This window comes from Brachycentrus maculatus, unplaced genomic scaffold (assembly GCF_059751285.1).
Source record: "Brachycentrus maculatus isolate JH-2025_06_01 unplaced genomic scaffold, ASM5975128v1 h1tg000265l, whole genome shotgun sequence".
NCBI lineage: Eukaryota > Metazoa > Arthropoda > Insecta > Trichoptera > Brachycentridae > Brachycentrus > Brachycentrus maculatus.
Window position 1 is genome coordinate 38613 of NW_028281016.1, and position 17731 is coordinate 56343.

The 17731-nt window shown below is 32.7% G+C and overlaps 1 protein-coding gene across 1 annotated transcript; it reads left to right on the forward strand.

Annotated features, from left to right (window-relative positions):
* The first annotated feature begins 1637 nt into the window (after positions 1-1637).
* On the forward strand, positions 1638-9297 carry LOC148305689 (uncharacterized). The gene is made up of 2 exons (XM_088266299.1): positions 1638-1712; positions 7178-9297. The coding sequence occupies exons 1-2, from the start codon at positions 1695-1697 to the stop codon at positions 8780-8782; spliced, it is 1623 nt and encodes a 540-aa protein (XP_088122425.1). The 5' UTR covers positions 1638-1694; the 3' UTR covers positions 8783-9297.
* The last annotated feature ends 8434 nt before the right edge of the window (positions 9298-17731 follow it).

Below are 17731 nucleotides of genomic sequence, written 5' to 3' on the forward strand. Positions count from 1 at the left end.
TATTTTATAATAAATTATTAAAAAATAATAAGTCTGGGCATTTACGGGGCTTACGACCGTCATAGGCTGGTTTAGTGAATTCAAACTATATGTTTCGAATTAAATCAACATATCTAGAATTTGAGAAGTGTGGTTGTCATTCATGAGTGGAATTGGTGAATGTTACACTTGTATAAAGTGATCTCTTAAACCAGCTTATGACGGTCGTAAGCCCCATAAATGCCCAGACTTCCATATTCTTCTTCATTGAGATGTAAGAAAATGATTCCTAATTGGACAAAATCCAGATATGTGAACAATTATTTGTACACATTTAAAATTTCGTAATAGAAAATAGTATGCTATTATAAATTAGGAAATGATTTTTTTTAAAATTAAAACAAAAAAAAAACAGAATAAAAAATGGATGATCAGTAATTAAATACATAAATTAGAATACATTAGCAATTAGCTATTCTTCAATTTAAAAAAAAATATCACGTGGCTTTGTGAGGTCATCATAATAAAAGACTTCCCATTCATTCATAAATTTAGGTACTTTTTATAATTCTCAAAAATTAATTACGATATTCAATAAAATATGTCATAGATTTTAACCATTTAAATTAAAGGTATTTCTTCTTCTTCATCAAACCCTTTTCCGCACCCCAATGGTGCATAAGAAACTGCATCATATAAACGCAGTGTTATCTTGATCGTTAACACATGAAGGAAAGGTGATCAGTCCTCCGCTTCCAGTGCCAGTCCAGGGTAATATTGAATAAATATTACAGTAAAAAAATCACTTATATTTATTTGACCCCCCAGTATGACAGATTTCAAAACGAAGATATAAGAAAGGAATGCAATGCTGAACAAGGGATATTTGAAAAGATTAAGAAGAGTTCTCTAAGGTGTTATGGACATGTGGAGCGAATGGATAACGAGAGAATGACTAAGAAAATATATGTGGTGAATGTGAGCGGGAAAACAGAACGAGGACAGAAGACTTGGTACGATCAGATCAATCAGAACCTAAAATCTGGCGGTGTCAAAAGTCTGCGTAATCGGAGGGCATGTATGAATAGATGTCTGGATGTGAAGGAAGCTAGGAGCGTGTGTCAGTACAGAAGAGGATAACGGTCCATCCTCTCTGCCTACCCCTGCGGTGAAATGGTGTGATGGTAGTAGTAGAAGTATTTTTTTATAGTAGATGGGAATTGTATTAATTATTTACCTTGCTTATTATGTACTAGGTTTATAGATCATTAAGTGGATTTTTGTTTCTTCTAACTAAAAAAATATGTTTTTATTTGAATCTGTTTCGGGAACAGGAGGGATAATCTAGTATGGGCCAATCAGGAACATCTCAGCATTTGCTCATTGCTGGGAGGAAACCACGTAAAACTCCTCAGGAGAAGGCGGACTATTGACTGTCATCAGCAGACCTTCCGTTCCACAAGAAGAGCGTCCGGCATTTTGTGTCCTAGCTTGGTTTATACCAATGTCCATCATTATTTTTATCATATATGATACCACCTCTCGTGATAGTTCCTTGTGAGAAGTAGTAATATTAAAAAAAAACGTAGCTTTGTTTTTAATCTATTCAATATATAAAATTATCGATTCAGACGAGTAAGTCTATATAAAGCATGTAGGATGACCGATTGTACCCAGTGTCATATTGACAGTTGTGGTGGAATACAGAAAAAAACATGGCGACCGCGAAATTTGTAAGTTTTAACAGAGTTTCATTAATTATGTTGACATTTCCTCGATAATAGTGACGTCGTGACAGTCTACAGTGATGTAAACAAGTGTTTGACATTTAAATTTGAAAATTTTGAACAAGGAACGCGGAAAGGGTTGCAAAGCTACGAAAAAATGTTATTTTATTTTTAATTTGCGTAGGTACTTACCTACTGATTTAATTTATTTTCGAAACGGAGTAAGTTTATGATCTGGGGTGTGGTCTTGTAGTAGCATCAGTGACTTCAAGTCAGCGACCGTGGTTCGATGTACTACTCTCTTTTAACTTAATTTCTATAATCGCTAGCCGCTTAGACTTGCCTGAAAAAGAATCACCAATATTTCAAAAATAATATTTATTATTATTGAAATTAATACTATAAGTATATAATTATGAATAGAATAAAATGTTTTTTTTTAATGAAACGTCGAAAATTATCATTTCTTTACAATATTTTCTGGAAAACTGTGATATATTTAGTAGGAAGTTTTATTAAATATTGCATTTATAATATATATGGATAACTTATTATCAGGCAACTTCCCTACAGGGGTAGGCAGAGAGAATAGAACTCCACACCAATCTGACTTTTCAAACAATCTTCGCTTCTTTCACATTCGTGCATCTCCTCATACATACCCTCCCATTATTTCAACCGGTGACCTGACCACTTTCAAGCATTTATAAAACTTGATCACACCAACTTTTTTTCGGTTTTCTTCTGTTTCTATTATCAACCACATTCACCTCACTAATTTGTTTTACTATTCTCAAATTATTGTTCTATTATAATATAATATGAATAAAAAATTTGAATTTAAATTGGGTAAAAAAATATTATAAAATAATTGATATTTATTAAAAACAGCGATACTACGATATCAGTTATCAGGGTTTAATTTCCAGGGGGTTCAAAATAAATATTCGTTTCTATTCACTCTTATATCTGTTTCAATATTACCCTGAAATTGACAATATTTGAAATATGACGTTGTTGTAAGGAGTGAGCGATATATACATTAAAATGACATGATAATGTTAATGTATATTTATATACAAATGCATCAGGTCATTTTTTTAAATCATATAACATCGATCAATTCCTTATGTATTTACCATATGAATTTTGCATTCAAATGTATTTTTTGTTGTAGAAATACGAGTTTTTTCGACAATATTTTACATTTTCATAATCATTAATGAAACTTCTTCTTACACCATAGTGTAAAACTATGGCATAACAATTTTTAGTGACCAAATATTTATATAGGAAAGGTCTATGTGATTTTTCAAGTGTAATGGAAAAAAATCACACACTTATACGAAAACACATATAGTACCTAACGTACTATTCCACCTGTTTCTTCGGAGTTACATCCTCAATGAAAACTTACAAAATTTAATAAACAACACATGATTTAAGTACACACAGAAAATTTGTCAAAAAAGTTTAATAAAGATACACATTTTTTTCGAGGTAATAATATACGGAACTAGGAAGGAGGATATATGTATATATATCGAGGTTATATTTTGCTTTCAAGTAGGTGTGAAATAATAAACTCCCATGTGTTGCTCTGTAATCAAAGGTTTTTATTATATTAGTTTTAAGTTATATCTCATATCATAGTTTTGGTAATACACAATTGTTTAACCAAAACTCACCTGTAATCAAAGGAATGACTTTTAAAATTTATTCTATAACAAACATATTAATTAAATTAATCTTCTATAACATTGAATTCACTGAGCTCTATCTGACGTCTTCTACAAAAAAGTAATGTCGATTTTAATCCTGGATTCAGACCTCTCATACTAATAAAAGAGTTTCTGCTCGATGAAAAGCTTCTTTTCATCTCACCATTATATAATATAATAGTTAAATATGATTTGCTAAGTGTCAATTATGATTTGTGTGTTTTGCTGGGATGTGCTTTCTTGCGTTACTTCACATACTATTAGTATCTACCAGATACATCTTTGTGAACTTTTTATTTCATTTTAAAAAGTTGAATCAACTTTTTGGCCTTGAGCATCCAGGTGCAAACGTTATGGTAAATGGTGGCCGAAAAAACCTGAAATTTACGTCAACTTGAGTTTTCAATTAAGCTTAAAATAGATGGTTCAAAGCAGAGGTCCCCAACCTTTGGGTCGCCTACTGGCACCAGTCCGTAAATTAAATAGTACCGGGCCTCCTAAGGCCATGCTTAACTCTAGGTTACTAAACTATCCTTCGAGTGACCTCGTTCGTAAAAAAAACATAAAAAATACACAAAAGACAAATATAGAATACAATCAAAACCTTAATTATTTTAAAAGTAGTACACAGTAACTTTCTTAGGGTTAAAGAGATCACGTTTAAATGAAAAAAATAATTAAGGTACATATCAGGATGCTACTGTGAAGCAAGGGGCGTGGACTGACGCAAAAATTGTGTTTTCCAGGAATCGTCATTTTGCTGCCGTAATTTTTACGATAGCTTAGTATTCTAGGGTTAAAGATAAAAAAATAAGTTAAAAAGCAAACATACCTAATAAAATACTAAATAATTTTTCAGTTACAAAAAAATCAATAATTCGTGGGTATATTGACAAATAACGTTAACTCTAAAATAATAATAAGTTGTAATAATTCCTGTTATTTTAAGCGTTCAGCCTGAATAAATTTTTCACTAGATTAGTTTCATTAGATTATCCCTCCTATTCTCAACACAAATTCAAATAAAAAACATATTTAATTAGTTAGAAGAAACAAAAATCCACGAAATGATCCTTGTACAAAATAAGCAAGGTAAGTAATAAATGCAATTCCCATCTTAAAAAAAAGCCTCAATAAAATATCCGCTATTAAACATAAAATAGAATTCACTTTTAAAACCACATAAATATAACATGAAACTACTTAGTGCATTTGCCAGCTTATAGAATGTTGAAAACATTATAATACCGCATGATTAAGTCGAAGTTGCATATTTTCGAATTAACGATTTTTGCCTTTACACCCACGAATTGTCCAATTAAATTAAACCATTTCACGCCAAATTACATTCGAATAAAAACGGACTTATGTAATCAAAACAATTTAAAATATATGCAAAACTTTGAGTGTGTCCGAATACTTGGTCACAAATCTGGATTATCTCCAATTAGGAGTAATTTTTTACATTTCTGACATCTGTCGTGAACTCACGCGTAGTGTGTTACGAGATTGATCAATATATCTAGGAGATCGAAAAATTTGAGTAGTGTGGTTGTCAATCATGGGTAAAATAGGTGAATGCTACAAGTGTGTAACCAAGCCATGATAGGTCGGAAGCCATGTAAATATAAAAGTCTTGTTTTCTTCATCTTTGTTTGAGATGTCAAAAAAATCCTATGTGTAAAGAATCTACGTCCGTCAAAATTATCAAACGTTGAGAGATCCGTGGCAATAAAAAAGTTTGGGGACTGCAGCTTTGAAGGACGTTACCTCATGTATTTACGATTACAAAAGGTAACTAATTAATATTAAATGGATAAAAAATACGTTAATTTTATCTGAATCACTTCCTGTGCGTATAAGATTTGAATATGAACTTCTTTACTCAAATATGCGTAAAATTTTAATGTATATTCTCGAAACAACTAATTAACCATCAATTAACCAACGCAGGGGTAGGTAGATATAATAAAACGCCACACCAATCTGTCCTAGCAAGCAATATTCGCCTTTTTCACAATTATGCATCTTGTCATACATACCCACCAATTATTTCGACTAATGAACCGCTCTTAAGTATTTGACATACTTGATCATGCCAAGTATCCTCGGTCTTCCTCTGCTTACTTTTCCAATTACATTCGCCTCATAAATGTATTTTACCGTTCTTTCCTCACTCACTCGTTCCACATGTCCTAACCATCTCAACATACCATTCTTATATTGATAGATAATGCTTATGTCTTGCATTCTTTGCTCGTATCACCATTCGAACATCTATCATATATCGTTTTGCCACACTTTTTTCTAAAAGATCGCATTTTGACCGCATTTTATCTACCTTCTCTCTTATTTTATTGACCTTATTTATTCCTAACTAACTAACTAACTAACCATCACGCCGCTTCCCCGCAGGGGTAGGCAGAGAGAATCGAACGCCACACCACTCTGTCTTTGCAAACATTCTTTGCCTCTTCTACATTCATGCATCTCCTCATACATACCCGACGATTATTACGACTCCTGACCCGGCCGCTTTCAAGTATTTGACATACCTGATTGTGCCAAGTTTTCCTCGGTCGTCCTCTGCTTCTTTTTCCAACTACATTCACCTCATAAATTTGTTTAACCGTTCTTTCTTCACTCATACGCTCCACATGTCCAAACCATCTCAACACACCTTTCTTAATTTTATCGATAATGCTTATCTCAGCCTTACATTCTTTCCTTATTTCATCATTCGAACATCTATCAAACATCGTTTTGCCACACATTCGTCTGAGCGATCGCATTTCGACTGCATTCAGTCTGCTTTCATCCTTCTTTTGCCAACTCCATGCTTCGCTTCCATACATAAGGGTTGGAACCAGAACTCCATTGTGTACTGCCAGTTTAGCTTCCGCTGATAGATTTTTATTTGCTAAAACTGATTTTAGTGCACCATTCACTCTGTTCCCAGCATTCACTCTCCTTTCTATGTCTTTATCTAAAAAAAAATATTTATACCATAATTGTAAAAACAAGTATTGTAAAAAGTACCCTCAGATCGAAAAAACCCAGTGAGTGAAAAACACGTTTTTTTAAAATTGGATCTTGGATATGAAGAAATATTAATAGGAATCAAAATTAATTTTTCTTTTAAATTTTTCATTTGATCTTCATCACCCTCACCCTTTTACTCCCTTCCTCACACACACACACACACACACACACACACATACACACACACACACACACACTATTATTTATTTTATTTTTAATCTCTTGATGTATTTGATCGTTATTATAAAATAAATGTGGAATTGTGTAATTGGCTTTTTTTATTATTAATGTAACTATTTTTTATTCTATTTTTTAGTCTGCCTCCATAGTGTAATGGTCAGCACGCTCGGCTACCGTTCTGGAGGTCCCGGGTTCGATTCCCAGGGGGGTCGAATAAATATAAGTGATTTTTTCACTGTAATATTTATTGAATATTACCCTGGACTGGTACCTAAAGCGAAGGGCTGATCGACTTTCCTTCGTGTGTAAACGATCAAGATAACACTGTGTTCACATAAAGCAGTGCCCTATGCACCATTGGGGTGCGGATAAGGGTTTTATTATTTTATTATTATTATTTTTTATTATATACTTTTACTAAATGTAAAGCTGTACAATTCCCCTATAAATAAAAGTAGAGTAAAATAAATCACATTTTTTCCCAGTAATTGGAGATTCAATTAACGTTTTTCGTCATATTTTTTACAGATAGCTGCTTTGTCTTTCTTCGCCTTGGTCATCGCGGAGGCGCCTGTTGGCTATGACTACCCCAAGCCGACATCCACCTCTTTCGGTGAAAAGGAAGTATCGAAGCAGCAGACACACTACGCCCCATCTCCTGTCCCCGCACCACTTCCAGAAGTAGATCAGACCTTGAGTATCCAGCAGGGTTCTGGGTCTTCGGAAACTGCTTACAACTATGATGTTCCTTCCGTTCCTGCCAATTTGCACCCTCCTCAAAACTATAAGACTGTACCTAAATCCGCTCCCCTGCCGACGTATCAATCCATACCAACTTCCCCACCTGCCCTGCCCGTCCAAGCTGCGCCAGAACCAAGCTTCCAAGCCCCGGTTCAAAAGTACCAACCAGCTCCACAAATAAAGTACCAAGAAGCTCCAGCACAAATTTACCAAGATGCTCCTGAACCTTCATACCAAGAAGCACCTGCACAAACTTACCAAGATGCTCCTGCACAAACTTACCAAGAAACTCAAGCACAAACCTACCAAGATGCTCCTGCACAAACTTTCCAAGAAAATCAAGCACAAACCTACCAAGATGCTCCTGCACAAACTTTCCAAGAAAATTTAGCACAAACTTACCAAGAAGTTTCTGTACCACAAACTTACCAAGAAGCACCAACACAATCATATCAAGAAGCTTCAGCACAAACTTACCAAGAAGCACCTGCACAAACTTACCAAGAAGCTCCAGCACAAACTTACCAAGAAGCTCCAGGACAAACATACCAAACTGCTCCAGCGCAAACTTACCAAACTGCTCCAGCTCAAACATACCAAACTGCTCCTGTACAATCTTTCCAACAGGCTCAAGTCCAAAGTTATCAACAACCTCAAGTACAAAGTTTCCAATCAGCTTCTCAGACTAGTTATCGTGCTCCTGAAGCGTCATATCAAGCTGCCGAAGTAGAAATCAACAAGCAAGATATTAAAGTCTATGAACAAGCTGAATTCCAGCAATCCCCTCAAGCCAGTTTCCAGGCTGCTCCTGCCCCTTCGTTTCAAGCTGCCCCAGCCCAAACTTACCAGCAAGACGTGCAGTCTTACCAGCAAGCTCCCGTGCAAAATTATCAGCAAGCCCCTCAAATCAAATATCAAACTGCTCCTGTCCAAACTTATCAGAAAGAAGTGAAAACATTTAGACAGCAAGTTCAGGTTCAGCAAACTCCTCAAACGAGTTATCAAGGAGCTCAAATTCAAAGTTTCAACGTCGCCCAAGCCCCGTCCTTTAGCTATCAGCAACTTCCTGCCACGGGGCATCAATCCAATTTTATAGATGGATCTTCCAGCTCGTCTGGTTTTAAATCAGGTTCTTTTGGTCACAAATCCAGCGTTGTTAAGAGCAAAGGATACCCTAGGACTTACACAGTGACTGTGTCCTTGGATCCTTCAGCTGGAGAGCAGATATCAGACGCTGAAATCGAGAACACCATAGTCAACATGATGGCCAGCCTCTTCAGAGAGTCATCTTCAGGAAGCAGCTTGGGATATTCAGTTCCTGCTACTTCCTATGAAGTTCCTGATAAACCCATTGTACCACAATCGACATACGGAACTCCACAGTTCCATTAAGTACACTAAAGGAAGTAGAAAAAGAAGATGAGTTCGATCAAATTAAAAACGAAAATTTCAAAAATTATTCGTAAAAACAGCTTGGTGTTATATTTTATCTGTTAACATATTTTGATGTCCACAACATTTTAAGTGTGTCCAAATTCTTCACAAATCTAAATTTCTCCACTCTGGAGTTATTTTACATTTTCGACATCTCGACGTAGATGAGGATGAATATTGAAGTCTGGGTATTTACAGGGCTCACAACCTGTCATAGGCCGGTGATCTGTTCAAATTACGTTTTCAGGCGTCTCTCAGTATTTAAAATAATTCGGTAAGGATTTTGGATACATCAAAAAAGATCTCTTACTCTCTCTAAGAAAAAAGCTTACTAAAATTTGATTAGCTTTGTTGTCAATCAAGGGTTGAATGGTGAATATTACACGTGTATAAAGTGATCATTTAAACAGGCCTATGAGAGGTCGTAAGCCTTGTAAACACCAAGACTTCCATATTCTTCTTCATTTAAAATACTCAATAAAATTGATAAGAAATTCAAGAAAATTGCTTAATTCAGCTTGTTAAATATACTCATACACAATGGTATTTTACACTAAAATACATATAGTCAATTATTGTGAGTCGTTATATTATAATTAAAAGATTCTGCAAAGATATATATCGTGTTTCATTAATCAGTTTATTATTATTATTTTCTTTTATATACCATATACTTTATTAAATAATTAACTAACCACCACGTAGCTTCCCAGAGGGTAGGCAGAGAGAATAGAATGCCACACCACTATAATATTTTTTTACCAAAAGATGAAAACATCTGTAAGTTTTCGAAATTAGTCGTATATAAAACCATAAATAAAACACATTCAAGTAGTACATTTAAGTGATTAATTTTTAAAAAATAGTTTTAAAATAAATTTATATTTTAATTAAAAAATGGAAAATCACAAAGTTATTGCTTCAAATATAAATTATATCATGAAGTACAATCTATTTTATGGCGTCAGTATTAATTGACCAGGCCAAGTATACGAGTATTACAGCTCAATCCTAAAAAGGTTCCTTTGAATCCTTGAAGTTTATGTCACATCAAATGTTGAACTTGACTGTGTTTGACCTCACGTACCCATAAAAGTATCAAAAATGTCCTTACAATAAACTTTCAGTCGTCTAGAGGTCAACAGCAAAAGAACACGAATATCACAATTATACAAATCACTATGATACTTAAAACAGATCTATCAACTTGTCTTATGCTTAAATTATAAAGCAGAGTAAGATGAAAAAAAAAACATAAATAAATTCAATTATGTTTATTTATAGAGGAAAAACACAATTGATATTATTAATACATAGGGTAAAAATTCCAGTTATCGTCATTATAGGAAAATTGGTATAATTTTTTTTTTTATTATTTTTTTTATTAATTTAATAAATTTACATTTTTATTTATAACATAATACATTTGAATCATTTATACATATGGAGAACTTTTATACTTCGAATCGCTGTGCCTCTCCATAAAAGAGACTGTGCTCTTGTGCTTGGAGAGGGACTTACACTCGTGGTTTAATGTTATATAATAAAATATATAATAGTTTTTTTGTATATTTTTTCAAGATTTAAATGTATAGAGCTTTAATTTTTTCCTTAAGTATTTTTATATCATCTATTTTTTTCATTTCTTTAGGGAGTTTATTGAAATGTTTGATTGCCAAATATTTGAAGTTTTGCTGAAATTGCTCGGTGTTGCATTTTGGAGTAGGAAAATCGTTTGAGAATCTCGATGATAAATTTATTGTTAAATTTAAATAGTTGTCACCCTTTAGTATTTGAAAAACTGCGTTTTTTTTATAAACGGATTCTATATTTGAGACTTGAATTTTTTTAAATAATAATTTTGTTGGAAATATGTTTTTTTTTCAAGATAACTTTAATTATGGTTTTCTGTACTATTTTCACTGAGTTCAGTATGTTGTTGTATGAACCTCCCCATGCAATAATGCCATACTGTAGTAGTGAGTGTACGATATCATAGTAAACTCTTTTTAGGTTGTCGATGGTTAGTATGTTTATTATATAGTCAATATTGATTTACAAGTACATACCGTAGAACGGAGCTACTTGAACTTTGATGTGCTACGTGAACTTTGACTTGAGCCCTACGGTATATCATTCGTTTCAACGTTTCAACGTTTTATTGTTTTTTTTTTCTTACTCAAAGTTTATTTGAGGATCATTTGAAGTATACTATGTTACATACATTGTGAATGCAGTTGATATGCGTTCTCTCAGACTAAAGGACAAAAATCGTTGCATGACGTAATTAAAAATAAATATTAGATATGAATATAAGTCTGAACTAGGAGTAATTGAAAAGTTTTACTTAGTATATACCACTATAAAATGTGTATAATAATAGTGGCATTCCACCTCGATAGTGTAATGGTCAGCACGTTCGGCTACCATTCTGGAGGTCCCGGGCTAGATTCCCAGGGAGTCAAATAAATATAAGTGATTTTTTCACTCTAATATTTATTCAATATTATCCTGGACTGGTACCTGAAGCGGAGGGCTGATCACAATTCATGTGTTAACTATCAAGATAACACTGCGTGTATAAAATGTAGTGCCCTATGCACCATCGGGTGCGGATGAGGGTTTGAAAAAATAATCATAGTGGTATTACATTTACAATTGTGGAATTTGACTTTAAAAAAATGGATAGATTTTACTAAAAAGTGACTGCCGAATCAATTGATGAAAAGTAATTGAAAAGATTGAGAAAAGTTCTTTTAGGGGGTATGGAAATGTGGAGCGAATGGACACTGGGAAACTGACAAAAAATCATATTTGGCAAATGGTAACAGAACGAGGATGGCCAAAAATGACTCGGCACGACCAGATCAATCAAAACCTAAATCCTACTCATATTTCGGAAGCTGTTATTATCTTCTGATTGACACCAATAAACTGATCAAAATGTAAGTTATATAAAAATTTAAAAATTATATTTTCAAGCGTTGATTCGTATGTAAAATAATTTGGAAGTAATCATTAGAGTTCATAGTTCAGTTTTAGTCTCTACTCAATAAAAAAAAAACTTTATCAACTAATCCAAAGATGGTGCTGAAAATTTACATGCGATAGAAGTTGTTTATTTATTTATTCATTCAAACCCTTTTCCGCACCCCAATGGTGCATAGGGCACTGCATTATTAACACAGTGTTATCTTGATCATTAACACACGAAGGAAAGGTGATCAGCCTTCCGCTTCAGGTACTTGTCCAGGGTAATATCAAATAAATATTAGAGTGAAAAAATCACTTATATTTATTTGACCCCCCCTGGGAATCAAACCCGGGACCTCCAGAACGGAAGCCGAGCGTGCTGACCATTACACTACGGAGGCGGACAAAATTTATTTATTTATGTAATTTATTTATTTTTAATTCTTTGGGCAGCTTATACGGCTTTACATAAAAAAATTAAAATAGTTAGATTGACAATAAGAAAATCCAATTAATGAATTCCACATATGTGTTTATATGTTAACTTCTTCATTGTATTTTATATAATGTATACCATATGAAACTTTGAGGATAGCACGCTGAAGTAAAAGTTTGAAACAAATATTAGTGCCAATAATAGGAGAGTGTCAATAACACTCTTGTTTTCCCCTATAACATAAGTTATAGTTTTTCTTTAAAATCAATTATGTTTTCGGTAAAAAATCGTTTAAAATAATTCACAAAGTAATTTCTTTAAGCGTTATGTAAGTTATTGTAACCAATTACACTATCTATTGTTAAGTAAAATTCCATCTACAAGCAAAGGTAATTAAATGGATCGTAAGATTAGAGATATTTGAAATCCTGTTTCGGGTTATTTGATCATATGCTAGCTCATAAAACGTTTCTAACTTGTTTTGTCGAAGCGGTTTTGAATTTCGGGATAAAATCTACATTGTAATAATTTACCATCGTATAAAAAATCGATCCTCTAAGTAATTTATTGCAAGGTATTAATTACACAAGTTTTTTGTTTTTTATTTATTTGAATTTAACTCGGTAAATACCACTATTTCTTAAAATCTATTGTCACATCGCTCACTCCTTTCAAGAACGTCAGAAATCAAAAATCGTCAATTTTCAGTTGTGCATGTTTTCGGAATGCCCAGAAAATGTACTATATCCCAGAAAAAGTGGCATATTTTTAACTTAATATTTACCCACTACAGGGCAGAAAATGTTGTTTTTGCATTTTGATGAAAAGGTATTGTTTAATTATTTTTTTAAATATATCAAATATTTTTCAAATGGACAAAAAACCTTCATGTTTTACCTAAAAAGATGTGTTGCACAATAAAAAGTTCTATAAGTGGCTTGATATTTATTTTTAATACATTGTGTTATATTTTTAAACTTTAAAAACGTTCTCCTGAAAAATCAAGTTTTTTGATTTATGACATTCTTGAAAGGAGTGAGCGACATATCACTCACTCTTTTCAACAACGTCATATATCAAAAAAACTTGATTTTCATATCGTTTTTAAAATTTAAGAATATAATGAAATGTATTCAAAATGAATATCAAGCTACTTATTGAACTTTTTTCTGTGCAAAAGAACTTTTTAAGTAAAACCTTAAGGTTTTTTCTCCATTTGAAAAATATTTAGTTTATTTAAAAAAATAATTAAACAATACCTTTTCTTCAAAATGCAAGAACAACACTTTCTGCCATGTAGCGGGTAAATATTAAGTTAAAAATGCCTCTTTTGCTGGGATGCAGTATATTTTCATGGCATTTCGAAAACATGCACAACTAAAAATTGACGATTTTTGATATATTACGTTGTTAGAGGCAGTGAGCGATATGTTTCGATGTAAGTATTTGTTTAAGTGTCTCAACTTGATATGAACATATATAGAAGTCTGATCAGAAGCATCCCAGGGCTTACGACCTGGCATTTAGCTAGCTGAAGGGATCACTTTGTACACTTGTGTACCGTTCACTATTCTGTCCATATTAAACATCCATATTGCACTTATTCTTGAAATTTGTATTTATAAAATATTATTTTCATTTTTTTGAAAAGGGATAACTACTTTAAGTCGCTTGTCTGTAGGTAGGATAGTAGGTACTAGTGTATACTACCATTATACTAGCGATTAAAAAAAATACATGGATAACATACTGAAAATATGTATTGTAGATGGCATAAGGCGTCTTGCAACTTTTACAATTTCCAAGAAGGCACTGGAATAAAAATATTTGAGAACCAGAGAGTTAAATGATAATTTTGTATTTTATAAGCATATTGCATACAAATGTAACACATTTAAACTGAGATTATGTGCAAGATGACATTTTATCAGAAATTCCATACGTTGCAAATTGCAATATATTTTTTTGACACAAATATATAGCGTATATTATTTTTACTACCGATTGTACATATAAGTAGGATAATATTTTGATTTTATTCATTTATCATTTATATAAAGGAACTTATTTGGTTTTAATCGATACCCTGTTGGTGCATAGGGCACCGCATTGATTGATGCGGGGTTAATTTGATCAATAGTTATATGAAGGTAAGATGATCATTTCCTACTTCCAGATTCTTGGATTTTAAAGTATGTATAACATTAAATTGTGACATTTCAATACATTATGTACATATATATAAACCTCAGTATGATAAATAAATTTTAATATAACATAATATAACTGATTGACTACGAATAGTGTACTGGTCATATCAAATTTAAATGATTTTCACTCGACGGGTTGGTGTCGGGTTGTGGTCCCGTGGTTAGTGTCGCGGACTCTTAAGTCAGAGTTTCTCGGTTCAAATCCAGTCTACCACAATTTGATACCTATTTCTAACAATGAGCCGCTTAGGCTCACAGAAGTAGCATGAAATGGAAGCATTAGTGTAAATAATTAAAAATACAAATATTTTTCTAAAAAAAAAATAATACTGCACAGTGGAAACATTCATAACGAGAGCGTCTCATAACGAGTAATTCGCATTACGAGCATTTTATTGAAATGAAAAAGTTGCTCCCTTAACGAGTGACATTTCGCAAAACGAGATACAGAGAAAGGGCAAGTCCCCTTTTCACGACATCACTTGTGAGCCGGAACTTTCACGACAGTCCAAACAAAAACAAAAAATTCGCTTAACGAGTAAGATTCTAGAACGAATAATGCTCGCTATGAGAGGTTCCAGGTTCTGTCCGCCTCTGTAGTGTAATGGTCAGCACGCTCGGCTCCGGAGGTCCCGGGTTCGATTCCCAGGGGGGTCAAATAAATATAAGTGATTTTTTCACTGCAATATTTATTCAATATTACCCTGGACTGGTACCTGAAGCGGAGGGCTGATCACCTTTCCTTCGTGTGTAAACGATCAAGATAACACTGTGTTCATATGAAGCAGTGCCCTATGCACCATTGGGGTGCGGATAAGGGTTTTATTATTATTATGAGAGGTTGCACCGTATTTCCTTCACTTATTTTACAATCAAGATAAATTCATAAAAAAGAGGTCCGTTATATCGGAGTTTTACCATAAAAAACATTTTCGTAAAAAAAAACATGATATTTTATTTTCATTCATTGCTGTTCATATCAAAGTGGTTTCATAAAAATCACATGGTAATATTTTAATTAATGTCACTTCTCAATGAGATGCCATTCAATGAAACTCGAATGCTGAATAATCTCGACCAATTAAAAAAAATATTCAGGCACTAATATTTTTGGAATAACCTGCCGTTAAGAAAATGTTTCAGGAATAGAATTAATTATGTTTGCAGTCCGGTTTATTTGGCGTTATGTAAGTGTGAATGTTGGGTAAACGGTTACATTTATATCAAACAATCAAGTTTAAAGATCCGGGAGTATAATCCTTTGGATATATTATCTCTGCGTTAGAGCCCTATTTGCATATTACGAGCTGTCCAGTTCTAAGTTCACAGCTGTAGAGTGACAATTCTAGCTATTTTTTTTATGTATTAATTTAAAATCAAACACAGATTTTTTGAGTCTACTAAGTTGTATTTTATTGTGACAATTGTTTCGCCTTGTTAGGGCATTATCAAATGAAAACTTTAAAATTAATACATATATTAAAATGGAGTTCTACAAATTAAACGCCAAATCAATAAATATACACTATGTATTTTTGTCATCTCAACATTGATGAAGAAGAACATAGATGTCTGGGCATTTACAGGGCTTGCGACCTGTAATAGGGTGGATAAGTGATCACCTTACACACGTGCAATATTCATCAATGCTACCCATGATTGACAACCACACCACTCAAATTTTTGGAACTTCTAGATATATTGATCGATTTGGCGACCCAGCACACGTGAGGGCACAACAGCCATCTATGTTAGAATAGGGAAAGCTTTTATTAATCAGAGATTTTTTAAAAATTGGATGCAATTCCTAATCCTGGATTACAATTACATACTTGATACTTGTAGAACCCGAATAAGTGATTTTCTAAAAAATCATAATTTTTGAGTTGATACAGTTTGATCTAGGTGTGCGATATGATAACTCAATGATTGCTAGATAAAAATTATTGTTTACATTTGAAGGTGTGTTATTTACTTTATATATTAACGTATATACAATACATATATCTATTGAGACCTTCGAAGATTAGTTGAAAGTTTCACAATGTAGCTGTGCTACGTGTTGTCATTACCTAAATATACATTTTTATAATAGATCTTTGTATGCAGAAAATGACAAGGAGCCGAGTGTTTTATCTGCTTAGGAAAGCATCAAGGCAAATCGTCAATATTTGTATTCCTAATCAAGGAATCATGATTTGTTATGGCTCTAAGGAAAAACGAGTGAAGTAGTGATTAAAAAATAAATGTACTAAATATTTTAATAAAAATAAAGATTATATTGAATAAAACTAAAGTAAAATTATGTATTTTTTGATTTGGCGTTTAATTCGTAGAACTTAATTTTAATTAATGTTTTTATTGTTAAATCAAACATAGATTTTTCAGTCTACTTAGTTGTATTTAATTGTTAAAAAAAACACATAAAAATTAAAATTGTGATAATTGTTTTGCCTAGTTATGGCATTTTCAAACAAATACCATTCGTTTGAAAATGTCATAACTAGGATAAACAATTGTCACAATAATTGACTGAAAAATCTATGTTTGATTTAACAATTAATACACAAATAAAATTATATACACTGAATTACCCAAAACAATAAATTGATACAAATATAATACATGTTTGATGCATGGATGCTTCACGAACCTTTTTCAATTACACGCACCCCTACATTATTTCTTTCAACACCGGATGTTGGAAATTATGTCTGTGAGTCGTTTGATCTTCAGTGTTATGAGTACGGCGTAAAAAGGAGGTGGACATTAAGCGAATAGCATTTACTTGTTAGTCATTTAGGTTGTGTTTTTTTTATAACGTTGCCTAGATTTAGTAAAATTAAATCCGAGAGATATTTTCGTCACGCTGAAGATAAAACAATGGCACAGATCGACAATGTTTATATATCGACGTCCCCTACATAAAGTGCTTTAACTACATTTTTGTCAATTTTGAGATATTTGGTGTATGTTATCTACTGACCGTTATCTACAAATATAAATAAACAAAAAAAAAATTGCGCCTAGTTTTCAGGCGTATAAGACGCAATTTTGAATTTTCAAAATGAACTGAACTCCTAAAACTACTTAATTTTGACAAAACATAAAGTTTTAAAACGATTAAATACATTATTTTATCGTATTTTTGAATGTAGAATACTAGTTTAGAATTTCAGATAAAACCGTTAATAAATAATAAAAAAAAACTTTGGAAAAATCTTCTAGGCTCTCTCCTGTAAAGTAACAGATAAAGTAACTGATAGAGTACTTTACGTAGGGGCCGTC